Here is a 26,893-nt window from a genome sequence, read left to right as displayed (position 1 = left end):
TCAAAAGAGTAAATTCAGGGGGTAGAGCCTTCAGTATTGCAGCTGCTAGGCTATGGAATGGTCTACCCACCTAACTGAGACAGGTGCAGGACCTGCTGCTGTTTCATAAGAAAATTAAAACCTGGCTCTTTCCAAGAAGCTGAGCAGGTCAATCTTGCATGATCTGCAGCTGATATGACGGTAGTATATATGTATCCTAGCGCCAGGATGCCCGTAGGGTTACATTGCGCTTTATAATTAAGAATAACATTAACATATGTCCTCACATATAATATAATGCACCCTTCCTTAGGGCTGTAAGGCCTGCTGCAGTGTCTCGGTGTGCCTTGGCATGTTTTCACTTCTGTCTGCACCATTTTATGCAGCCTGCAATGGCAGTCTGAATGAGTTTGGTGGTGGGCCCCTTAGGGTGGCACAATACATGCTGCAGTCCTCAGGGACCCTGTTTAGTACCCATGACCAGGTACCAAAAGGGACTTACAGGAGTGCTAAAGGTCTTGCCAATTTTGGAAAAATTGAACAGTTACCTTGTTTTTGGGAAAGAACACTGGCACTGGGGCCCTGATTAGCAGGAACTCACTGCACTTCAGTCAAAGTTGCATCAAACGCCAGGCAAAAAATGGGGGTGATCATGTTAAAACAGGGCACTATCCTACAATGATAATTTATCATCAGAGGAGGGACGTTGGGGAAGCAGATTCCAGAAATGAATAATTCTGCAATATAACTAACACTGGAGAGATGCAAAAGCAATATTTGACAGTGTTCAATAAAATGAAGTCCTGAACCATGAAAACACAGGAGAAAAACAAACAAAATCTAAAGGAATCATCACAAGCAAGCTGTGCAGAGGACCTAAATAACTTGGACAGTGCACAGATTTATTCTTAGATTATCCACTTCCAATGAGGTTAGGGTACAAAGTATTTAAGACAAAATAGTTCTGTGATCGTGTATAAATTTGTGAAACATATGAGAGTGTTTCTGACTTCGGTTTTAGAATTGATAACAATGACAGTACTTAGGCATAAAAAACGGGAGCAAGAGATGCAACACAATAAGAATGCAGTGTAATTATTAATAGAATCAACTGCTTTCACAAATCTAAATACACTTTATTAGAAACTGAAATGTAACTTTCCTACCTGGCAAATTTGTGTTGGCTCAGAACTAAAACTTTTCCTCTTATTTCAGAGACAATTTTACTCTTATCCTCAGGGCGCCCATGTTCCAGTACATGTTGGATCACATAGTTGCCATATTGATCCTGAAATGCATACAGACATTCATTTCAAAACAAATTCCCACTCAAAACTTTTACAGAAAAAAAACAAAAAAACATTGGCATTGCCAGAAGGCCTGTATTAGTATTTTGTACACTGTTCGGGCAACATGAAAAATGATTCACTTCAACTATTTACTGCCTTTGATTGTGTTGAGTCTCAAGCTCTTTTCTATCAATGTACAAAAGCACCACCAACTTATGCAAGGTTCTTTAAACAGTGTCAAAGATATAGAGTACTGAGACGTATCCATGTTTTTTTCATGTGCAATAACCTCATTTGCACATGCACCTCAAGCCGGACTGTCTACACGTTTGTTTGTATATTGTATCAGTTTAGGAGTAGGGGTGGGCAATCTATTCTGCTTCACCAGCTGAGTTTTTGCCACTCCTAGAATTATTTTCAGTCGCTAGGAGGGCACCCAGTGAGATTTCTTCAACGCAGGCAGTCGCGGTAAGTTGCAACCATTCACAGCCAGAAAACTGCCTCTTGAGTAGAAAAAAGGACTCGAGAGGCAGCAAAATCAACTCGAGAAGCTGCACCCTCTGGCACACCGAGTGGTGCAGTTTGCGCTGATTTTTCAGCATGGAATGAGCTCCAAGTGCTAAATCACAGAGGGGCATGCATATTTCCGTGAATTCACGGAATTATGCAGAATCTCGCAGACTCTTTCTTCTAACTTTGCTGAATCTTGCAGAGTTAAACTCTGTGAGTTCCACCCAGGCCTATTCAGGGGATGAGAAAGTAGGGCAGTTTACCAGGGAAGGAACCTGGCATTAAGATTACAGGATACATTACCTATGAAAATCATTATTGAAGTAGGGTACTTTTTGTCTTTCATCCACTTCGTACTGTCAGTACTGTCGAAAGTTATACAATATCACATACGTAGGACTGAATGGGCTAGGACACAAGAGTAAGTCTTTACATCTAGGTCTAGTAATGCCTATTCCTAACGAACAAGTTACTTACCTTCGGTAACGATGTATCTGTAAGAAACATTAGTTAGTTAGATTCCTCACCTTAGAATATCCCCAGGCGTCAGACTGGATCCGGAAGATTTTTCGTCAGCAATACCCCTTGCGCGTCGCTAGGCGTCGTCTGCGGCTCCGCGTCCGTCGTCGGCGTCGTGCGCAGGAATGACGTCGTCTGAGTACTTAGACGCCGCCCTCGCGCGCTGACGTCAGTTCTTGTACATAGCCTTCCGCGCCAGGAACGCAGAGCCATGCAAGATACCGACACTGGTGCCAAAAAATTCTAGGGCCCTGAAAGGGATAGTCTTAACCCTAGATGTCAGTTCGCAGAACGGGGAGGATGGGTGGGTCAGTGAGGAATCTAACTAACTAATGTTTCTTACAGATACATCGTTACCGAAGGTAAGTAACTTGTTCATCTGAAAGAAACACGTTAGTTAGATTCCTCACCTTAGAATAGATACCCAAGCAATACCATCCCCGGTGGTGGGTCTGCGAACCAAGATCACACCAGAAAGTCCTGGAGGACAGAACGGCCAAAGAAGCCATCCCTCCGGACTTGGCTGTCTAGGCAATAATGCCTGGCAAACGTGTGTAGCGAAGCCCACGTAGCCGCCTGACAGATGTCCTGCAACGGGACTCCCCGTCCCAAAGCAGTAGTAGCCGCTGTAGCCCGAGTGGAATGGGCGCGCAGCCCAACAGGAGGGTCCTTTTTTGCCAAGGAGTAACAGATTTTGATGCACAAAACGACCCACTGGGAGATGGTCCGTTTGTGCACAGCTTTTCCCTTCTTAGCACCCACGTATCCAACGAAAAGTTGGTCGTCCACCCGGAACTGTTTTGTGCGGTCCAAATAAAAAGAGAGCGCACGCTTTGGGTCCAGATGGTGGAGCCTCTCTTCCTCTTTGGAAGGATGCGGAGGCGGAAAGAAGGTGGGCAAGGTGACAGACTGCCCAAGATGAAAGGGAGTCACCACTTTCGGTAGAAAAGAAGGACGAGGCCGAAGGACAACCTTGTCCGGATGAACAGAGAGAAAAGGAGGCTTGGACGATAGAGCCTGGAGCTCACTCACCCGTCTAGCCGAGGTGATGGCTACCAGGAAAGCAGTCTTAAGCGTCAGAAGACGAAGAGGACAATTGTGAAGAGGCTCAAAGGGAGCGCACATCAGAAATGTGAGAACAAGATTCAAGTCCCACTGAGGCATTACGAAAGGAACAGGAGGGAACGTATGAGTAATGCCTTTAAGAAAGCGTTGAACCACAGGGGACTTGAAAAGAGAAGGCTGATCAGGAAGCTGTAAGAAGGCAGAGAGGGCAGCAAGATAACCTTTCAAGGTGCCCAGGGCAGAGCCCTGCCGGGCCAAAGAAAGAAGAAAGAGGAGAACCTCAGAAAGAGGGGCGGAAAGGGGATCCACAGCCTTTGCTGTGCACCATGCCACAAATTTGTTCCACCGGCAGGCGTATACCGTCTTTGTGGAGGGACGCCTGGCTGCCAGAATGATATCACAGACTTCAGGAGGCAAGTCAAATGGCATCAACTGCCGCCGCTCAATCTCCACGCATGGAGGTGGAGGCTGGACAGACTCGGGTGTAGGACCATCCCCTGCTGCTGCGACAGAAGATCCTCCCGAAGGGGCAGACGTATCGGAGGATCGGTCAACATACTGAGTAGCTCGGGATACCAGTACCTTCGTGCCCAATCCGGGGCCACCAAGATGACTTGGGCCCGGTCGTGCCTGATCTTCTTCAGCACTCTGGGCAGAAGTGGTATAGGCGGAAAGGCGTACAACAGACCGCAACTCCACTCGTGACGAAAAGCGTCGCCGAGCGAGTGCCGCCTTGGAAATTCCAACACGCAGAACTGCTGACATTGCGCGTTCTCGTCGGTGGCGAATAGATCTAACCAAGGCTATCCCCACTGCTGAAAGAGACCTTGCGCCACTTCGGAGTGCAGACGCCATTCGTGATCCATCATGCACCGGCGGCTGAGTTCGTCTGCTCTGGCGTTCAGAGAGCCCGCCAGATGTTGAACCACTAGGATGACGCCCTGGTGTTCCAGCCACGTCCAGAGGCGCAGAGCCTCCTGACAAAGGGTCCACGACCCCACCCCGCCCTGTTTGTTGCAATACCACATGGCGGTGGCGTTGTCCGTGAACACCTGCACGACACTTCCCCTGACAGAGGGAAGGAAGGCTTTCAGAGCAAGTCGGATCGCTCTCAACTCCAACAGGTTGATGTGGAGGAGAGACTCCACCGGAGACCAGAGGCCTCTGATCTCCGCCTCTCCCATATGGCCACCCCATCCCAGGAGGGACGCATCCGACACTACGACATGCTCCGGTTGGGGAAGGGAGAGGCTCTTGCCCGTGACCCAATCGCGGTCCGTGAGCCACCACTGCAATTGCTGTGCAGTGCCCTCCGAGATCAAGACATGGTCGGACAGGTTGCCGTGATGCTGGGCCCACTGAAACTTCAGGTCCCACTGCAGAGCCCGCATGCGCCGCCTGGCGTGATGCACTAGTAGGATGCAGGAGGCCATCAGCCCCAGAAGCCGCAACACCAGCCTGACCGAAACCCAGGATAGAGGCCGAAAGATGGGAATCAGGGCCTGAATATCCCAGACCCACTGTTCCGGCGGATAGACCCGGAACTGCGCCGAATCGAGAACCGCTCCGATGAAGAGGAGCTTCTGAGAGGGACTCAGGTGTGACTTCGGCACGTTGATGGAAAACCCCAGCAAATGCAGGAGATCCGCCGTAGTCTGGAGGTGGGAGACGACTGCCTGGGGCGAGCCCGCCTTCAACAACCAGTCGTCGAGATAGAGGAAGACTGGAACCCCTGATCTGCGCAGATGAGCTGCGACCACCGCCATCACTTTCGTGAACACCCGAGGGGCACTGGTGAGGCCGAAGGGGAGCACGGTGAACTGAAAATGCTCCTGGCCCACCGTGAACCGCAGGTAACGCCGGTGGGCCGGCAGGACGGGGATGTGGAAATATGCGTCCTGCAAGTCCAACGCTACCATCCAGTCTCCAGGGTCGAGGGCCGCTAGAACCTGAGCCAAAGTCAACATTTTGAACCGTTCCTTCCGGAGGAAGGCATTGACGTTCCTGAGGTCCAAGATAGGGCGTAGGCCCCCTTTGCCCTTCTTGGGAACCAGAAAGTAGTGGGAATAACAACCACGACCTACTTCTGGGCTCGGAACGCGCTCGACGGCCTCTTTGGCCAAGAGGGCCGAAACTTCCTCTCACAGAAGATTCAAATGATCCCCCGAGATACGGTGGTGCTGCGGTGGCATGGCTGGAGGGGTCGTCTCGAAGGGGAGGGAGTAGCCCCTTCGGACGATTTGCAGCACCCACCTGTCCGAAGTGATGGTACGCCAGTGGAGCAGGTGATGGCGAACTCTGCCGCCCACTGGCGAGGAATGGGCCGGAAAGCTCGGACTAGGAAGGCTTGGAGGCGGATGCTGCCGGGGTGGATGTGGGCTGACCGCGTCGTCCTCCAGAACCGCCTCGGCGGAAACCACGGCCGCAACCGCGCGCAGGTTGGTTCTGCGGCTGGTGGCTAGGCGGACGTGAGGAGGCACCCCTTCCTTGGCCACAAAAGGGGCGAAAGGCGGAAGTTTGCGACCGCGGGGCTGAGAGGCCCAAGGACTTGGCCGTAGCCCAGGAGTCCTTAAAGCGATTCAGCGCACTGTCCGCTTTCTCACCAAAAAGGCGAGTGCCATCAAAGGGCATGTCCATGAGAGTGCTCTGGACATCCCCCGAAAAAGACGTGGACCGCAGCCAGGCGTGACGTCTAAGCGCCACCGTGGTAGAAATCGCCCTACCCAGCGAGTCCGTAGTGTCAAGCCCACATCGGATTGCATGTCGTGCTGCATCCCTCCCATCGGCCAGAGCCTGGGTAAGTCGTGTCTGGGCCTCCTCCGGGCACAGGGGCAGCACGTCCTCCACCGTATCCCACAGAGAGTGGGAATAACGGTCCAAAAGACAGGCGGTGTTCAAGGACCGCAGACCCAAACTAAGGGAGGAGAACAGCTTTTTGCCAAACTGTTCCAGTCTCTTGGAATCCCGGTCCGGTGGAAGGAGGATTGGGAGGTAGAAGCCTGGATAACCAGGCTCTCGGGGGTGTGGTGTCGGGACAGAAAACTGGGGTCGCCCGGAGCACGGCGGTGGCGCCTGGCGACGTTCCTGTCCACAGGAGGAACTGTGGAGGGCTTGGACCAGGTGCCCTGCAGAACATCAATGAGGGCCTCATTGAATTGCAGCAGAGGATCAGTGGAGCTTGCTGCAGACTGAAGCACCTCAGTGAGGACGTTCGTCCTCACAGCCACGGCAGGCAGCTTGAGCCCAAGGGCTGCGGCCGCCTTGCGCAGCACCACAGAGAAAGCAGCACCCTCCTCCGAAGCCACAGTCGGAGGAGAGATGAATCCAGTGTCTGGTGAGGTATCCAGACCACTGGCCTCCCCCAGTTCATCTGCCCAGTCCTGTGACAGCTGAGCCTGAACGGCCATAGGATCCTCGGACCCCTCCCATTCGCCCCCGTCATCCGATTCCTGGTAAACAGGAGGAAGGAGCGGAGCCGGACGATAGACATAATGTGTCTCTAACGGCGCCGTACGCGGCGTCCATCGACGCCGCAACGGCGCTGGATCCGGAGCGGGGCTGAACTGGGGCTCGATGCCGAGCGGAGCCGGGGGTGGAATCGGTGTCGACGCCGGCGGAGAAGGCGTGACGAGGTCGACCGGCGTCGGCGGGGACGAGTCCCTCGGGAACCTGCGGCTTCGTGGCCGGAGCCGGCGACGGCGCCGCCGGCATGCAAGGTTGCCCAGTCGGGTCCGCGGGGCCCGAAGGCGCGCCAGCGGGCGTCGACGGCGGAGCCAGGCTCCTCATGGCCGAGGGGAAGGCACTGACTTCCGCCGGCGTCGCGTCAGTCCCAGGGACCGGCGGGTATGGGGACTTGCGCGGCGCCTGCGGCACCGCTGGAGCCGCGGGGATGGAACCACCCTGACCCTCGGCCGAGTCGCGCGACCGGCGAGGGGAGTCCGAAGAGCGGTGTCTCCTCTTGGACTTCTTGGAGTGCTTCGACTTACCCGAAGACTTGGAGCCAGACGAGCGATGATGACGTCGGCTGCGGCTCCGCGAACGATCCTTGGACCTCCTCCTGGACCGGGATCGAGAGGGGCGCGGAGCCGAGTGGCGAATCTCGAGGAGCTTATGGGACCGCTCCCGTCTAGCCTTCGAGGTCAGGGCCTTGCAGTCTGAACACGACTCCGCGTCGTGGTCGAGGCCCAAACAGTAAAGGCACCGGCGGTGATGATCCGTAACCGACATCAAGCGGTTAAAGTCAGCACAGGCTTTGAAACCAGGCATCCTACCGGCACCGGAGTCGAGACAAGATCAAAAAGGGTCAAAAAAGACTAAAAGGGGTAGCTCTCCCGGATCTGCGCTTACTGGCGCGGAAAAAAGAAGAACTGACGTCAGCGCGCGAGGGCGGCGTCTAAGTACTCAGACGACGTCATTCCGGCGCACGACGCAGACGACGGACGCGGAGCCGCAGACGACGCCTAGCGACGCGCAAGGGGTATTGCTGATGAAAAATCTTCCGGATCCAGTCTGACGCCTGGGGATATTCTAAGGTGAGGAATCTAACTAACGTGTTTCTTTCAGATATGTGTACCAATTATGCAACTTATGAAAGACTAGTAGTAGTGACTGCCAGCATGACGCATGCCCAAGTGCAGCTGCTTTGGGTCTGCTGTCCAGAGTATTCTGGTTGTTGAAAACTGGTAGAGGCTGGAATAAAATTCTAAATTGTATGCATCACCTTCAAAGTGATTCCCACTGGATGACCTAGCTACATTACTTATCTGCTGAAAATCCGAAAGATCCCACAGCAATGACCCCCTCCTGTTGAAGCACCCTAAATGTATAGCATCTCTTGCTCCAAGGCATAATTTTTCTCTTCTGCGCCACGATCTGGAACGTCCTCCTAGCCAATTAAGGGCGGCACCTAACATTCCCTCCTTTAGAAAATGTCTCAAAAGGACAAGTTACTTACCTTCGGTAACACCTTATCTGTTAGAAGCATAATCTAGCAGATTCCTTACCTTAGAATTGTCCAAGCATCAGGTTGGATCCAGAAAACTTCTGTACCCTTGCGTGCCGGAAAGTGGCATCCGTTGGCTTTGCGTGACGTTGTCGTCCGTGCTGAAAGTGACATCTGCATCACCCATATAGGCGCCACCTTAGTGCTCTGACATCAGTTACTTTTCACGAGTTTCCACGCACGGAGCCATGAAGTGCGCTGCCAGTGGGGTGTTTAGAGTAACTATGCTGTAATATAGATAAGCCCTGACCCTAAATATCTGTCCACAGTGTGAGGAGAATGGGTGGGTGTGAGAAAGTGCCATATTTCTTGCATGGTATGCCCCCACTTTTTGTTGAATTGCTGAATGTACTTTGACTGAGTGCACCCTGGACTCCTGCCATTCAGGTGCCCAAGGCCTATGTTCCTTCCCTAAAAACACAAAACACAAATTGGCAAACCCTGGCCACATGGTACCCTAGGTACCCAGGGCCTTGTGACCCGGGAAGGCCTCTAAGGCTGCAGCACTCATTGTGCCACCCTTAGAGGCCCTGTACCCTTACACACACACACACACACACACACACACACACACACACACACACACACACTGCCCTTGCAGACTGGGTGTCTGGGTGCAAGACAAAACAAAGAGTCAACATGGCACACATCCCTGTGTGCCATGCCCATCACCTACACTGACATAGCATACGTCAGCCACCCCTCAAGCTGGGTGCCCTATGCCAATGGTGTGGGCGCATCAGCCCTGTGCCCCTACAGTAACCAGGTCCATTCCTGGGCACTGTAAGTGCAGTGCTGCCATTTAAGAGTACATGGTGCTGAGAGCTCGTCAAACACGAACTCCACAGCACCATAATGGCAACACTGAAGACTGACAAGTTTGGTATCAAACTTCTCAGCACATTAAACCCACACTGATTCTAGTGTGGGATGTATTGTACCAAGCACCCCAGAGGGCATCTTAGAGATGCCCCCTAAAACCTAACCTACAATCCACGTCTTTTCTGAGGTTGCCTAGGCTGCCACACAGCAGACATGTTGTGGGACCCCTGGGTAGGAGAGCCCCTGCTCTCCTGGGCCTGCAACAATGCACATCCTGGGGGAGGTGCTAAATCTCCTCCCCCAGGATGGGCAGGGGGAAGCTTCAAAGGCATGTCGCCTCTGTGAGCTTCCCCAGGCCACTGCAACCCCCCACTCTGGCGGGGAGCTTGGCCGGAAACCCCAAATAAGGACAGGGGATGTGCCAGCCTGCCAACCCCACCCCTCGGGTGGGGGAGGGGAAGGTGTAGCACATCTCCGGGCTCTCGCCATCTTGAAGATGGGAATCCCTACCCTATCAGGACTAGGCTACTGCCCCCCTCCCACACGAGAGATGCAGGATAGGTGGTGTACCCACCCTAGGACAGGGACCCATTGGTCCCTGCCCTTCACCTACCTGTAACGCCCCTAAATCTAGTATTTAGGGGCACCCTGAACCTTCCTTCCCCAGATTCCAAAATCCGAAGAAGAGCTAAAAGAAAGAAGACCTGCCCTGCAGCTGCTAAGTAGAGGAAGACACCAACTGCTTTGGCCCCAGCCCTACCGGCCTGTCGACCATCGAACCTGCTCCAACCCGGCATCTCTTGTGGCCAGCAACCTCACAAACCCCGGAGGACCTGGCTACCTTTTGACTCTAAACCCCTGGGAATCCCATGAGTAGAGGCTCTACTCAAAATCTACTTCTAATCCCTGGCAGCAGCCCGGAACCGCAAACCCAGCACGCTCTGCACCAGCCAAGCCTGGCCTGTGCCGGAGTGAACAAAGACAACGAGGACGACCCCACGGCGACTGTGACCCCGAGTCTGGCACCCAAGGACCTCCCTCGACACTCCTGAAGAAGCCTGCAGCCTCAGAACAAGGTGCCCCCCCCAACCGCGATCAACAGAGGGTAAGATTTCCTGACACCAAAAGGCACCGCTGCACCCGGTGCCCCGCGGCCCCCTGTGCCCAATCCCGGGGTACCTACCTATCCTCCAACTACCTAACTTACCTCTCGAAGTGGTGGTGGCACCTGAAGAATCCTCGTCCCCGAGCTTGCAGTCTTTTTCTAAACTGGAGATTTCCCATTGAAATCAATTGAGCGCCCGAAGGCTCAAAAGCACCCTGCACCCAGCCGCCCGAGTGGCCTTGGCAGTGCAACCTCTACACCTATCTACTTCCCCACTTGCCTTGAGTAAGTGACCAGGAGCCCAGCTCCCGTAGCCACGTGGTCTGCTAGTCAGCAGCCACCAACCAAGGCCCTCCTATCCCTCATAGGATAACACTGGGCCTAACTCTCTCTGCACCCGGCCGCCCTTGTGCCGCTGAGGGTGAACCAACTGTACCTACCTGACCCAGGGAGACCCCTGTGTCTATTCCCAGAACCTTAACTCTGCCAGTCGAGTACTTACCTTTAAACCGATAACTCAATTTTCTCCATAGGGTAACATTGACTGGCTTTTCCTGAAATTTCTCCCAAGTGTGGACTTTTCAAAACTTAAAATATTCACCAAAAATCAGCTGAGTAACGAAAACGAAAACACTCACCTGCTCTTAGGTGAGCTTCCAGCACTGACTCTGAAAAGTACTTACAACTGTACTTACCAGTAAACCAATTTTCTCCCATTGGAAATCATGGACTGTTTTTCTGTGAAATTTCTTCTAAGTGTCAATTTCTGCAATCTTTAAATATTCTTTAAAAATCGTATAATATCTGAAAACGTAATTACTTACCTGTTTTGGATAAAGGTCCCAGTACTGAGTCTAGGCACCCAGTACTGGGTTACAGAAGTAACGAGAACATACTATACCTGCAACTTGAATTTTCTGCCATAGGGAATCATTGACTGTTTTCTATGAAATATTTTCTAAGTGTCAACTTTTAAAATAGCAAAATATTGTCTAAAAATCATCACAGTAATTAAGTCGACTTTTATCACTTGATTCCAAGTACTGACCCAGGACTGAATCTAGGATCCAGTCGTGGAATTCCAAAAGTAATCCTAAAAGTAATCTGTGGCAAATAACTTGAAACTTCCATTGAACTCAATGCATTATTGTGTTTAGAATTGTGTTGCCTATTGCAACCACTTGTAACTTTCTACAAAAGTCAATTGCATATTGCAAAAGTATTTACATAAAGCATCTCATTCTGAGAAAGTATATTTTAATACCTATTGTTGGTTCTAAAATAAAACAAGCATATATTTTTTTATATATAAACCATTGGCCTAGAGTTCAGTTATTGAGTGTGTGAGACCATTTGCTGGCTGAGTGTGTGCAACAAATGCTTTACACTGTCCTCTGATACTGCCTTACTGCACGACCAAGCTACCACTTTAGAGAGTAAGGTTATATCCAACTTTAGCCTCTGCCAAACCTCTGGGGAATGTGGACTCTGTACACCCTGTACCTATTTGGGAACAGTATATACAGAGCCACTTTCTCACAGTGGGTCAGTAAGGAATCTATGGCTAGACTATGTCTCTACCAGACACAGAGTTACCGAAGGTAAGTAACGTATCCATCTGACAGAGACATCTAGACGCAGATTCCTTACCTTAGTATAGATACCCCAGCAATACGCTCCTCGGAGGAGGGACTGCAGACAAGTTTAGGTCATGGAGTCCTGCAGGACAGAGTGGCCAAAAAGGTTATCCCTGCGAACTTGACTGTCCAGTAGTGCTTAGTGAACGAGTGCAGTGATGTCCACGTTGCTGCCTGACAAATGTCAAGGACTGGAACACCACGTTGCAATGCTGTGATCGCAGCCTTAACTCTGATGGAATGAGCTCTTTAGACTTCAGGAGGCCGTTTCTTGGCCAGAGCATAGCAAATTTTGATGCAGAGGACGACCAATCGTAAGATAGTCCTCTTCTGCTTGGCACAACCTTTCCTTGATCCAACATACTCCACAAAGAGTTGCTCGGCCACCTGGAACTCTTTTGTGCAGTCGAACAAGTTACTTACCTTCGGTAACGATATATCTGGAAGAAACATTAGTAGTGATAGATTCCTTACCTTAGAATTACCCCCAGGCGTCAGACTGGATCTGGAAGTTTGTGTCAGCAGTAGCCCTGCGCGTCGGAATGTGGCGTCGTGCGGCAATGTGTCCGTCGTTGGCGTCGTGGTCGCCGAGATGACGTCGCGGCAGCTACTTAAGACGCCGTCCTCGCGCGCTGATGTCAGTTCTGCACACGACTTTCCGCAGCAGGAACGCAGAGCCAAGCAAGATACTAACCACTGGTGCCTTGAAACTAGAGCCCTGAAAGGAATGACCTTAACCCTAGAAATCAGTTCACAGAACGGGGGGTTTGGGTGGGCCGGTAATGAATATGCTACTTACCAGTATGCATCTGTTCTTGGCATGTAGGGCTGCTGACATTCATTTCTGTGCATAGATCGCCGCCTAGTGTTGGGTCCGGATGTTTGCACGTTGTTGTCCTGGAAGAGTCTTCGAAGTATCCTGGGATAGGTGACTCCTCCCATGGACTACAGTGCGCATGGGCATCCTCTCCATCCTCAGATTGTTTTTCGCCATTGTGGCAGTGATGGAGTAGATACCGAAAGTGATGACCATGCTTACAGTAATTCTGAGAGCTGCAGCTGCTACAGGCGCCGGGGAGGAGGGAGGGCGATATGAATGTCAGCAGCCCTACATGCCAAGAACAGATGCATACTGGTAAGTAGCATATTCAGTTCGAGGCATGTGGGCTGCTGAATTCATATCTGTGCATAGAATACATAGCAGTGCCCTCTATTAGCGGCGGCTACAAGTGCCAGCTGCAGCGGTCTGAAAAAGAGTTTTGAGAACAGCCTGTCCTACAGCTGCCTGCTGTTTTGATTGCACATCTACACAATAGTGTTTGGTAAATGTGGGTGTAGTGGACCAGGTGGCTGCTCTACATATATCATGCAGGGGAATGTTTCCTAGGAAAGCCATGGAGGCCCCTAACTTACGTGTTGAGTGGGCTCGTGGGGGAATCGTTAATGTGCGTTTAGCCTTTTGATAGCAAATTTGAATACATTTAACGATCCATCTGGCTATACCTGCTTTGGAGATAGCGTTACCTTTGTGTTGTGGCGCAAAGGCAACGAAAAGTTGTTTTGTCTTCCTAAAGATCTTAGTCCTGTCGATGTAATACATGAGGGCTCTCTTCACATCTAGTGTATGGAGTGCTCTTTCTGCGACAGTTTGTGGGTTTTGAAAGAAAACAGGCAGTTCTATAGTTTGATTCATGTGGAACTGCAATACCACCTTGGGCATGAATTTGGGGTTGGTACGTAGTACGACCCTGTTGGCGTGAACCTGTATAAATGGCTCTTGAACGGTTAGTGCCTGGAGTTCACTAACTCTTCTTAAAGAAGTGATCGCTACTAGGAAAGCTACTTTCCAGGTAAGAAATTGAAGCTCGCATGAGTGTAGAGGTTCAAAGGGTGGACCCATCAGGCGTGTGAGGACCAAGTTGAGGTTCCACATTGGAGCCGGTGGGTGGCTTGGTGGAATGACTCGTTTGAGTCCTTCCAAGAATGCTTTGATGGCAGGCACTCTGAATAGAGAGAGGTGCTGCCTGGTCTGCAGATAGGCTGATATTGCGGTCAAATGGACACGTATAGAGGTGTACGCCAGATTGCATTGGTATAGGTGTAAGAGGTAACAAATTATGTTTTGTATGGATGCGTCTAGCGGGTGAATGTCATTATTAGTACAATAAATGACGAACCTTTTCCATTTGGCTGCATAGCAAGCTCTGGTAGTGGGTCTCCTGGCCTCCTTAATGATGTCCATACAGTCAGGTGGCAGGTTTAGGTAGCCAAACTCTAGGACTTCAGGAGCCAGATCGCCAGGTTCAGCTGTTGCGGATCTGGGTGCTGAATCTCTCCATGGTTCTGCGTCAAATGCGCGGGTTTGATCCGGCACCACGGAAAGTTCGAGAAAGGTGGTGTACCACGGCTGGCGTGCCCACGTTGGAGCAACCAGGACGAGTGTCAGTGAGTGTTGTCTGAGTTTGCGTGCCACCAGCGGTATCAGTGGTGCTGGGGGAAAAGCGTACGCAAATCTGCCGGACCAGTTCATCCATATCGCATTGCCCTGCGACTGCGGATGTGGGAACCTGGCGGCAAAGCTTTGGCATTTTGCGTTTTCGCTTGTGGCGAATAGGTCTATCTCTGGATGACCCCACTGCTGGAAGTACGGTTGGAGTACTGATGGGTGTAACTCCCACTCGTGCATCTGGTGGCTGTGTCTGCTGAGCAGATCCGCCATCTGGTTGTCTTTGCCCGGGAGGTGTTCCGCCATGAGGAACATGTTCCTCTGAATGGCCCACTTCCACATGCTCTGAGCCAGATGAGACAACTGTGGAGAGTGTGTTCCTCCTTGCTTCTGTATGTAGTACATGGCGGTCATGTTGTCCGTCCGGATCAACACGACTTTGTTGCACAAGTGTACTTTGAATGCCTTCATTGCCAGGAAGATTGCCATCAGTTCCAGAAGGTTGATGTGCATCTTCTTCTGTTGTGCTGTCCATAGTCCCTGCACTGTGTAGTGGAGTACATGAGCTCCCCATCCCTGGAGAGACGCGTCCGCTGTCAGTATTATTTGTGGAACAGGCTCTTGGAACGGTCGGCCCTTGCAAAGGTTTTGTGGATTCCACCAATGCAGAGAGTTGTATGCCCGACCGCTCACCAACACTAGGTCTTTCAGCTGTCCTTGAGCCTGATTCCACTGACGTGCTAAGCACTCCTGAAGCGGGCGCATATGTAGTCTCGCGTGTGGGACTATGAAAATGCAGGAGGCCATCATGCCTATCAACTGCATGAACACTCGCGCAGGAAGGGAGTGTTGGGGTTTGAACTTGGAAATCAGCATTTGCATGCTGTTGATCCTCACTAAATTTGGCTGAGCTGTGGCCGCCAGAGTGTCTATAGTCGCACCTAGGTACTGTTGTACGTGTGCGGGCTGGAGATGGGATTTTGGGTAATTTAGTGAGAATCCCAGACTGTGAAGGAGGTGAATGGTGCGGTACATGTGGCTGGCACATTGCTGGGCTGACTTTGCTTGAACGAGCCAGTCGTCCAGGTAAGGGTAGACGTGTATGTGCTGCCTCCGTAGATGTGCCGCCACAGTAGCTAGGCACTTTGTGAAAACCCTGGGTGCTGTTGTCACGCCGAAGGGAAGGACTTTGAATTGGTAGTGCTGCCCCTGAACAGTGAACCTGAGGTATTTTTTGTGTGAGGGGTGAATGGGTATGTGGAAATACGCATCCTTGAGGTCCAGTGTGGCCAGGAAGTCTCCCTGTTTGAGCAGCGGGAGGACTTGCTGTAAAGTGAGCATGTGAAAATGCTCAGAGAGAATGTAGCGGTTCAGGGGTCTCAGGTCTAATATAGGTCTGAGTGACCCGTCCTTTTTTGGTATTAAAAAGTACAGGGAGTACACCCCCGTACCTTGCTCGTGGACGGGTACGACCTCTATTGCGCCTTTTAGTAGCATGCTTAGCACCTCCTGCTGTAAGAGCGTTAAGTGCTCTGAGGGCATAGGACGGTGTTTTGGAGGTATTGTGGGTGGAGTTGAGGTTAATTCTAGGCAGTAACCTTATTTCACAATGTCTTTGACCCACCTGTCCGTGGTGATGGAGTTCCACGTGGACAGGAACCTTTGTAGCCTTCCCCCGACAGGTGTTATGTGGTCGGGAGGAAGGGAGAGGGCGTCACTGTTTGTTCTTGGGGGAGGACCTGGTGTTGCCGTAACCGCGTCCTCTGCCCTTTGTGCTTGAGCCACGATAACCACCCCGGGTGTTTTTATCGTAGGTGCTTTGTGTGTTGCCTTTGTTGTAGGTTTGCTGTGACCCCTGTCCTCTACCTGCTCCTCTATTTCCGGGGCGACGAAAGGAGCCGCTCCGAAAGGACTGCGTTTGAAGAGCCCCCATGGACTTTGCAGTGTCCGTGTCCTTTTTTATTTTCTCTAGGGTGGTGTCAACCTCCGGCCCGAATAAGTAGTCGGGGTTGACAGGCTGGTTGAGGATGTTATTTTGTACCTCAGGTTTGAATCCGGAGATTCGCAACCAGGCGTGTCGTCGCAACATGACGCTAGTGTTTATGGCTCTGGCAGCTGTATCTGCGGCATCCAGTGCACACTTGATGGATGCGTTTGTGAGGAGTTGTCCCTCCCTGATGAGGATCTCTGCACCTTCTTTGAATTGGTCAGGGAGATGTTGGAGTAATTGTTCTAGTGTGTCGTAGTGTGCTCGATCGTAGCGGGCGAGGAGCGCCTGAGTATTGGCAATGCGCCATATATTAGCTGCCTGGGCCGCAACCCGTTTGCCGGAGGTCTCTAGCACCTTGGACTCTTTGTCCGGGGGAGGAGCATCACCTGTTGTTTGCGAGTGTGCCCGTTTGCGAGCATTCGCAACTACGATGGAATCTAGAGGTAACTGGCCTCTAATGTAGGTAGGGTCCCCAGGCGCCGACCTGTATTTCTTGTCGATTCTGGGGTTTATTACTCTTGCCCTGGTGGGTTCTTTGAAGATGTCCTTTGCTGGTTTGAGGACACCCTTTAACATGGGTAGAGTTTTTATATTCCTTTCTGAGGATGCGAAAGTATCCATGAGAAAGTCGTCTTCCACGGTGTCAGAGTGGAGTTGCACCCCATGATTGGCCGCAGCACGTTCAATTAGGGCGTTGAATGCGGCAGTGTCCTCTGTGGGAGATGTTTTTGCTCCATAGAGTTGCGGGTCCTGTGTATCCATAGGTGCACCCGAGTCTACAGGGTCATCCCAAGCTTGGTCAGGGTCCTGTTGGCCTTCAGGGTCCATCTCTCCGGGGTAGGGGACGTGGTCACCCATGTAGTCCTCCAAAACGTCAGTGTCGGAGTGTGTGGGAGAGAAGGACTGTGGATCCTGGTAAAAGGAGTGGAGAGGTTCGGAAAGAATTGGTTCCGAAGTCACCGGCAGCTTTTTCTTAAGCGGGATCCGGTAGGAGTCCAAAGCTGACTCTGAAGTTATTCTCCTTTTGTGGAGCACCATCCTGCCGGTGTCGGCGTCGATGACATGTGACGGAGACGACTCCGCAGGAGAGCGTTCAGCAGGCGTAAACGTGGTGTGGGTGACCCGTGTTCTGATCTGGAACAGTTTTGGGGCCGTGGATGGCGGCAGGCCAAAAGTGATATTGGTCGGTGCCGAAGAGGCCGTTGGAGCTTTTATCGGCTCGGAGCCTGACGTGTCCTGGAGGACAGCTTTGTGTTTGGTGCGTTGCGCAGCCACGGTCCGCACCTGGAGTGCCATGGAGTCCTTTGAGCCGGTCGTTTCTGTAGAGGCGGGCGCGGACTTCTTCGGTGCCGGCGAGTCATCGAGTCGAGGGGCGGCAATGGCCGTCGACGTCTTTGATGAGTGTGCCTTTGGTGGTGCTGTCGAAGCGGGGTGCGACGCAGCAGGCAGTTTGACCTTTGGGGTCGGAGCCGATTGTGTCGGTGCCGGTAGCCGAGGAGGTTTGGTGGCACCGAAGCTCTTTTTCCGTGTGTCGGGCCGACGTCGGCTGCTGCAAGCTCGGCACCGAAATCTCGTTTGGTGCGGTCGGCGCCGACGGGTTTTGCTGGCGTCGAAGGTGTGGTGGGCCTCGATCCGACCAGCGTTACTTTCGGTTTCGGTTTCTGGTGAACCAATACAGCTTTTGGTTTCGGTTTCGAAGAAGGGAAACCAGCCTTTTTGGGTAGTAATGGCTGCCGCTGAATGTCCGAGGCCGGGCCAGAGGGCGGGGCCGAAGAACTGCGGGATAGGTCTTGGGTAAGGCCCGAAGGCGATCCCTCGACCGGATCCATAGACTGGCTCACTGGGATATCCTCAGTCTGTACGGGTAGGCCTTGCTCGTCACCGGAGCTACTCTCTTCGGCCCCTAAGGCCTCATAGTAGTCTCCTACCTCGGTGTCGGCTTCATCTCTGGAAAAGAGTCGTTCTTCGACGTCTTCCGATACGGAGTCGTGTTCGGAAGCGGGGCTGGAGGGTAGGTTCTCCACGTCTTCGACATCTTCGTCTTCGGCGCTGAAGATGTTGGCTGGGGCCGGTGCCGCTTGCTGCGCTTCGAGTCTTGCTGCTCGTCGATTCCGAAGAGTCTTCTTGGATCGGAATCGGGCACAGGCCATACATGTAGATTCGTCGTGATCCGGTGAAAGGCATTTGTTGCACACCGGATGGACATCGATATGGCGATATTTCGCATTGCATACGGGACACCGCTTGAATGGTGTCCTCGATTCCATCGTCGATGAAGGGTCGATGGTCGGGAAAAATGCGAAAAAGTTGGTTCTGGAAGTTAGTAAACTAACAATATACTATCGATACCGATCGGGAACAGTACCGACGCGAACTAAAGGCCTTTTGGCCTGTAAAAAGTTTTTCCTAACTTGAGTCAAGATAAGCACATCCGAACCCAATGGCGGAAAAAAACAATCTGAGGATGGAGAGGATGCCCATGCGCACTGTAGTCCATGGGAGGAGTCACCTATCCCAGGATACTTCGAAGACTCTTCCAGGACAACAACGTGCAAACATCCGGACCCAACACTAGGCGGCGATCTATGCACAGATATTAATTCAGCAGCCCACATGCCTCGAACGGAATCTATCACTACTAATGTTTCTTACAGATATATCATTACCGAAGGTAAGTAACTTGTTCATCAGATAGAAAAAGGTAGTGATAGATTCCTCACCTTAGAATAGATACCCCAGAAACACCAACCCCGGTGAAGGGTCTGCGAACCATGATCACACCAGGACGTCCTGGAGACCAGAACGGCCAAAGAAGCCGTCTCTTCGGACTTGGCTGTCCAGGCAGTAGTGCTTAGTAAAAGTGTACAGCGAGGCCCACGTAGCTGCCTGACAGATGTCTTGTAAGGGGACACCACGTCCCAACGCCGTAGTGGCAGCCGTCGCCCTAGTGGAATGGGCGCGCAGCCCCAATGGAGGCTCCTTCTTTGCCAGGGAATAAGAGGCTTTAATACACAAGATGACCCATGGGGAGATAGTGACAACTTTTGGCAAAAAAGATAGACGGGTTCTGAGCACAACCTTGTACGGATGGACAGACAGAAAAGGAGGTTTACAGGAAAGAGCCTGGAGCTCACTCTCCTTGCGGAGGTGATGGCAACCAGGAAAGCAGTCTTTAGAGTTAAGAGACGTAGAGGGCAGTTGTGAAGGGGCTCAAAGGGAGCGCACATCAAATATGTGAGAACCAGATTCAAGTCCCACTGTGGCATCACAAAAGGAATAAGAGGGAAAAGGTGAGTAATGCCTTTGAGGAATCCATTTACAACAGGGGACTTGAAAGGAGAGGGCTTATCAGGGAGCCTGAGAAAGGCCGAAATAGCAGATACGTAGCCCTTGATAGTGCCCAGATGTGAGAAAGTGGGTTTCTGTTGCAGTAACCCTCCACCCACCTTTTCTTTGTGTTGCCAGACTACTGAAGCTCTTTGACTTGATGTGCTCTGGGGCCCTGCCAATCAGGACCAAAGGGCCTGTGTTCTTTCCCCAAATCAAAACCCAATTGGCATCTCTGGCCACATGTCAGCCCCTGGTAAATGGTACCATAGGTAACCAGGGCACTGTGACTAATGAAGGCCCCTAAGGACTGCAGCACTTATTGTGCCACCCTTAGAGGCCCCGTACCCTAACGCACACACACTGCCTTTGCAGGCTGAGTGTCTGGGTGCAGTACAAAAGAAAGAGCCAACATGGCACACATCCCTGTGTGCCATGCCCACAAACCACTGACCTGGTATACATCAGTCACCCCTCTAGCTGGGTGCCCTATGCCAGTGGTGAGGGTACAGGTGCATGAGCCCTGTACCCCTACAGTGCCTAAGGTGGGGGAGGCGAGGTGAAGCACAACCTCGAGTCCCCGCCATCTTGAGGATGGGGGGACACAGCCAACCAGGGACAGGCTCCTGCCCCCCTCCCACTGGAGAGTAGCAGAATAGGGGGAGTACCCACCCCAGGGAAAGAACACATTGGTCCCTGCTCTTTACCTACCTGTAACGACCCTACATTTAGTATTTAGGGGCACCCTGAACCTTCCTTCCTCAGATCCAGCAACCACAAGAAAAGAAGGATGAGAAGCCGTGCAGAGCTAACAAGAGGACGACGCACACTGTCTTGGACCCAGCCCTACAGGCGTATCTCCCCTCAAACCTGCTCATGCGAAACCCCGGCGTGTCCAGCGGCCAGCAACCTCAAAAACCCGGAGGACCTGCCTGCATTCACTTTCCAAGCTGTTTCTCCCGTGAACACCGGACGTGTTTAAACTGCAGCTTCTGGTGCCAGCCAGAACCCGCAAATCCAGCACACACTGCTCCCGCCGAGCCCGGCCCGTGTTTGAGTGAACAAACACCAGGAGGAGGTCCCCACGGTGATCCTGACCTGAGATCCGGCGACCCCTGACCTGCCTAAAGCCTCGAGGCGACGCCTGCAGCTTCAATCCGGAGGACCCGCCCTACCACGACCAGAGCGGGTAAGAAAATCAGACGTCCACTCCAAAGGTACCCCTGCACCTGATGCCCCACTGCCTTGTGTGCCCAACCCAGAGGTGCCTAACCATCCCTCTACATCACAACTTGCCCCTCAAAGTGGTGGTCACTCCTGGAAGATCCTCGTCCCCGAGCCTGCAGTGTTTCTTTGTCCCGGAGAATCTCCATTGAAATCAACAGGGCACCCAACCTCAAAACTGCACCCGGCCACCCTAGTGCCGCTGAGGGTGCCCCTTTTGTGCTAACCTGGTCCCCAACTTGCCCTGAGCTTAACCCTAGGAGCTTTGCTCCCACAACCCTCTGCCTGCTTGCCAGCCACCACCAACCGGAGCCCCTCTATCCTCCATAGGATAACATTGGGCCTCAACACTCTGCACCCAGCTGCCCTAGTGCCACTGGGGGTGCAACAACAGTGCACCACTGACCCTGGGAGAACCTCCCCCCCCTCAGTCTAACCCCAGAACCCTGATTCAAAAGTCCGATTACCTATCTGGAAACCGATAACCTCTTTCTCCTCATAGAAAAACATTGACACTTTTTCTCCCAAAAACTTTTTAAGTGTCGACTTTTGAAAAGTGAGAATATTCCTTAAAAATCACCCGATTAACCAAAACGCATTTTCTCAACTGTTTCAGGAAATGTCCCAGTGCTGAATCTAGGTATCCAGCACTGAGTAAGAAAAGTAACGTTAAACTAACTTACCTGCAAAGTGAATTTCCTCCCATAGGATAACATTGGTGATTCTATGTGTAAAAGTTTCGAAGTGTCAACTTTTGAAATACAAGAATATTCTTTAAAAACTCGTACAAACTACCAAAACGTAATTACTTACCTGTTTTAAGTAGATGTCCCAGTGCTGAATCTAGGAGTCCAGCACTGGATTACAAAAGCAACGCAAACTTAACTTTCCTGCTAAGTGAATTTCCTCCCATAGGATAACATCGGTGATTCTATGCGAAAAAGTTTCAAAGTGTCAACTTTTGAAACACAATAATATTCCTTGAAAATCATACCTTTAACCAAAACGCATTTACTCACCGGTTTTCAGGAAACGTCCCAGGGCTGAATCTAGGATCTAGTCCTGTGGTTAGAAAAGTAATCTGAAAATTAACTGCATTTTACTTAAAAAGCCCATTCAATTGAATGTACTATACCTGCAATGTGTTGCAAACTGCTTTCTTAAACCTGTAATCAAAACCAGCACCAGTTATACTGCAATTCTGAACTGTGTTCAAACAAGTCAATTACTACTGCAAAGTATTTATATGCTTACCTGTACCAGGCTTGCTTGGTTCTAGAAATAAAACAATAGTATTTTTTTATACAAAACAATTGGCCTAGAGTTCAGTTGAGTGTGTGAGACCATTTGCTGACTGAGTGTGTACATCAAATGCTTTACACTGTGCTCTGATACTGCCTTACTGCTCGACCAAGCTACCACTTTAGAGAGTAAGGTCCTATCTAACTTTAACCTCTGCCAAACCTCTGGAGACTCTTGGACTCTATACACACTGTACCTTACGTTGGTGCAGTATATATAGAGCAAGTTTCTTAAAACCACTCTCGGATTTGTGCTTGCTGGCGCGGAAAAAGAAAGAACTGACATCAGCGCACCTGGGCATGTCTAAGTAGCTCAGACGACGTCATCTCGGCGACTACGATGCCAGCGACGTATGCGGAGCCGCACGTCGACGCCTACCGACGCGCAAGGGTACTGCTGACTTTCTGGATCCAGTCTGATGCCTGGGGATATTCTAAGGTAAGGAATCTATCACTAAAGTGTCTCTTTCAGATTCATTATTTCTTTTATAAGAAAGCGCCAGTTTTCTTTTTAAAAAAAACAACACAATTTATTACCTATTTGTGATAAAGTGCCATCTTTCTTGCATGGCATGCCCCCACTTTTTGCTGAATTGCTGAATGTATTTTGACTGAGTGTACCCTGGACTCCTGCCAATCAGGTGCCCAGGGCCTTTGCTCCTTCCCTAAAAACACAAAACCCAAATTGGCAAACCCTGGCCACATGTCAGCCCCTGGTAAATGGTACCCTAGGTACCCAGGGACTTGTGACCAGGGAAGGCCTCTAAGGGCTGCAGCACTCATTGTGCCACCCTTAGAGGCCCTGTACCCTTACACACACTCACACACACACACACACACACACACACACACACACACACACACACACACACACACACACTGCCCTTGCAGGCTGGGTGTAAGACAAAACAAAGAGTCGACATGGCGCACATCCCTGTGTGCCATGCCCATCAACTACACTGCCATGGCATACATCAGCCACCCCTCTAGCTGGGTGCCCTATGCCAATGGTGTGGGCACAGGAGCAGGAGCCCTGTGCCCCTACAGTACCCAGGTCCATTCCTAGGCACTGTAAGTGCAGTGCTGCCATTTAAGAGTACATGGTGCTGAGAGCTCGTCAAACAAACTCCACAGCACCATAATGGCAAGACTGAGAAGTTTGGTATCAAACTTCTCAGCACATTAAACCCACACTGATGCCAGTGTGGGATTTAATGTACCAAGCACCCCAGAGGGCATCTTAGAGATGCCCTCTAAAACCTAACCTACAATCCACGTCTGTTCTGAAGCTGCCTAGGCTGCCACACAGCAGACATGTTGCTGGACCCCTGGGTAGGAGAGCCCCTGCTCTTCTGGGCCTGCAACAATGCACATCCTGGGCGAGGTGTTAAATCTCCTCCCCCAGGATGGGCAGGGGGAAGCTTCAAAGGCATGCCGCCTCTGTGAGCTTCCCCAGGCCACTGCAACCCCCCACTCAGGCGGGAAGCTTGGCCGGAAACCCCAAAAAAGGACAGGGGATGTTCCAGCCTGCCAACCCCAACCCTCAGGTGGGGGAGGCGAGGTGTAGCACATCTCCGGGCTCTCGCCATCTTGAAGATGGGAAGTCCTACCCTATCAGGACTAGGCTACTGCCCCCCTCCCACAGGAGAGAGGCACGATAGGGGGTGTACTTACAACTGTACTTACCAGTAACCCAATTTTCTCCCATAGGAAATCATTGACTGTTTTTCTGTGAAATTTCTTCTAAGTGTCAATTTCTGCAATCTTTAAAAATTCTTTAAAAATCGTATAATATCTGAAAACGTAATTACTTACCTGTTTTGGATAAAGGTCCCAGTACTGAGTCTAGGCACCCAGTAATGGATTACAAAAGTAACGAGAACATACTATACCTGCAACTTGAATTTTCTGCCGTAGGGAATCATTGACTGTTTTCTATGAAATATTTTCTACGTGTCAACTTTTAAAAAATAGCAAAATATTGTCTAAAAATCATCACAGTAATTAAGTCGACTTTTATCACATGATTCCAAGTACTGACCCAGGACTGAATCTAGGATCCAGTCCTGGAATTCCAAAAGTAATCCTAAAAGTAATCTGTGGCAAATAAATTGAAACTTCCATTGAACTCAATGCATTATTGTGTTTATAATTGTGTTGCCTATTGCAACCACTTGTAACTGTTTACAAAAGTCAATTGCATATTGCAAAAGTATTTATATAAAGCAGCTCATTCTGAGAAAGTATATTTTAATACCTATTGTTGGTTCTAAAATAAAACAAGCATATATTCTTTTTATATAAACCATTGGCCTAGAGTTCAGTTATTGAGCGTGTGAGACCATTTGCTGACTGAGTGTGTACAACAAATTCTTTACATTGTCCACTGATACTGCCTTACTGCTCGACCAAGCTACCACTTTAGAGAGTAAGGTTATATCTAACTTTAGCCTCTGCCAAACCTCTGGGGACTGTGGACTCTATACACCCTGTACCTATTTGGGAACAGTATATACAGAGCCACTTTCTCACACTATCTCGTCAAGATCTGCTTTTCACAAATTAAAAACGAAACGCACAAAGGAAATAATTGAATGTGGTGTAAAGGTATGGCAAACCAGAAAAAGAAAAACAGATTCTCTAAACAAACAGAAACAAAGAGCTTGTTGGTTATAATTTGTCAACTACATAGACAGAAAAGTGAAATGGACCTACAGAAAAGGGCAAATGAGGTGTCCACAAGTTCTCGGGTCAATATATTTTTGGCAACAGGGTGACTCACTTGTTAGCAATAAAATATTGGTGGGAGGTAACAAGGTAAGGTTTTGCTTGGTATTTTTTTAAGAGAAGGAGTCGATAGGTTGAAATAAATCCTTTTAGTCAATAATGGTGCATTCCATTGCTCATCAAACTTTTGGGGTATGGTGGTGAGAGCCATTAAGTTAGAAGATGAGATGTGAATTATATGATGCTGTATCAGTATAGATAAAATTCAATAATGAAAAGGAAATGGTTAAGACTAATTTTTAGTGCTCGTGACCGCATGGCGAAGTTGTGCAGTACTCAGGCCCTTTCAATTCTCAGCAAAAGTCCGCAGCTTTTAACATCTCACTCTCTGCTCCTCCAAGAGCAACGGTATTGCCTATAACTCCTGTACACTTGTCATTGACCGTAGAATCAGAACATGTTTCCATCCTGAGAACATCAACATTCGCGAATTTGATTAGTGTAAGCAATCTTTTTTAAAAAGTCTCGAGTATTATCACCTTGGAAATGTTTCACAGAAATGAGAGACCACCGAATGTTTTCCAACGAACTGTGCAACTTAGTAAGCATCTTCACTAATGAAATGTGCATAGTAAAGCTCGCTACACAACTCCACTGCATAGAAGACATTTGACATTTGGACACCAGCTGTCTGTTCACTAGGACTCTGCATACAGCTTCTCTGTGCGAGAGTGCCCTATTGTAGGAAAGTGGCTGTGTATATACTGTTCCCAAATAGGTACGGTGTGTACAGAGTCCATAGCCCCCAGAGGTTTGGCAGAGGCTAAAGTTACATATAACCTTACTCTCTAAAGTGGTAGCTTGGTCGAGCACTAAGGCAGTATCAGAGGACAGTGTAAAGCATTTGTTTTACACACTCAGTCAGCAAATGGTCTCACACACTCAAGAACTGAACTCTAGGCCAATGGTTTGTATATACAAATATATGGTTGTTTTATTTTAGAACCAATATAGGTATCAAAATATACTTCCTTAGAATGAGATGCTTTAGTTAAATACTTTGCAAAAGGGCAATTGACTTTGAATGCAATAGTTACAGTTTGTTGCAATAAGCAACACAATTTCAAACACAATAATACATTGAGCTCAATGGGAAGTTTAAGTTCTATGCAATTGATTACTTTCAAGATTACTTTTCTAACTCCAGGACTGGATCTTAGATTCAGTCCTGGGACAGTTCTTGGAAACAAATGAGTAAATACGTTTTAGTTAGTGTTGTGATTTTTAAAAGTTGACACACTTTTTTCAATCTAATTACCAATGTTACCCTATGGGATGAAATTCACTTAGCAAGAAAGTGGGGTTATGGTTACTTTTTCGGGTTCAGTGTTGGATCCTGGTTGCAGCACTAGTACACCACCTGTAAACAGTTGATAGAATGTGTTTAGGTTATACAGGCGATTTTTAACGAACAGTTAGAAGTTTGCAAAATTGACACTTAGAAGAAATTTCACAGAAAAACAGTCAATGGCTTCCTATGGGAGAAAGTTCAAGTTACCGGTAAAGTATGTTCTCGTTACTTTTGTAATCCAGTGCTGGGCTCCTGGTCACTTGCTCAGAGCAAATGGGAAGGTAGGTAGGAGTAGAAGTTACACTACCAGGGCCACTCGGGCGGCTGGGTGCAGGGTGCTTTTGAGCACTTTGGGCGCTCAATGGATTGCAATGGAAAAATTCAAGTACGAACAAAGGCTGCAAGCTCGGGGACGGAGATTCTTCAAGTGCGACCACCACATCGAGAGGTAAGTTGGGTAGTTGGAGGATAGGTAGGTACCCAGGAGTTGGGCACAGGGGGCCGCAGGGCGCTGGGGTGCCTTTTGATGACGGGAAATCTTACCCTCTGTTGATCGCGGTTGGGGTGTCCCTGGTTCTGAGGCTGCAGGCGTCGTCAGG

The 26,893-nt window shown here is 50.2% G+C and overlaps 1 protein-coding gene across 2 annotated transcripts in view; it reads right to left on the bottom strand.

Moving 5' to 3' along the window:
• Window positions 1-26,893, bottom strand: part of PUM2 (pumilio RNA binding family member 2) — an 886,789-nt gene that overhangs the window by 133,618 nt on the left and 726,278 nt on the right. For both annotated transcript variants that reach the window (XM_085610624.1, XM_085610625.1), the window contains exon 19: window positions 1,146-1,267. In XM_085610624.1, the coding sequence (XP_085466750.1) occupies window positions 1,146-1,267 (122 nt within the window). The remainder of the gene's footprint in view (window positions 1-1,145; window positions 1,268-26,893) is intronic.

Source organism: Triturus cristatus, chromosome 6 (assembly GCF_964204655.1).
Source record: "Triturus cristatus chromosome 6, aTriCri1.1, whole genome shotgun sequence".
In the NCBI taxonomy this organism is placed as follows: Eukaryota; Metazoa; Chordata; class Amphibia; order Caudata; family Salamandridae; genus Triturus; species Triturus cristatus.
Note: the sequence above shows the minus strand (reverse complement) of the source record. Positions and strands in the feature narration are given on the sequence as shown.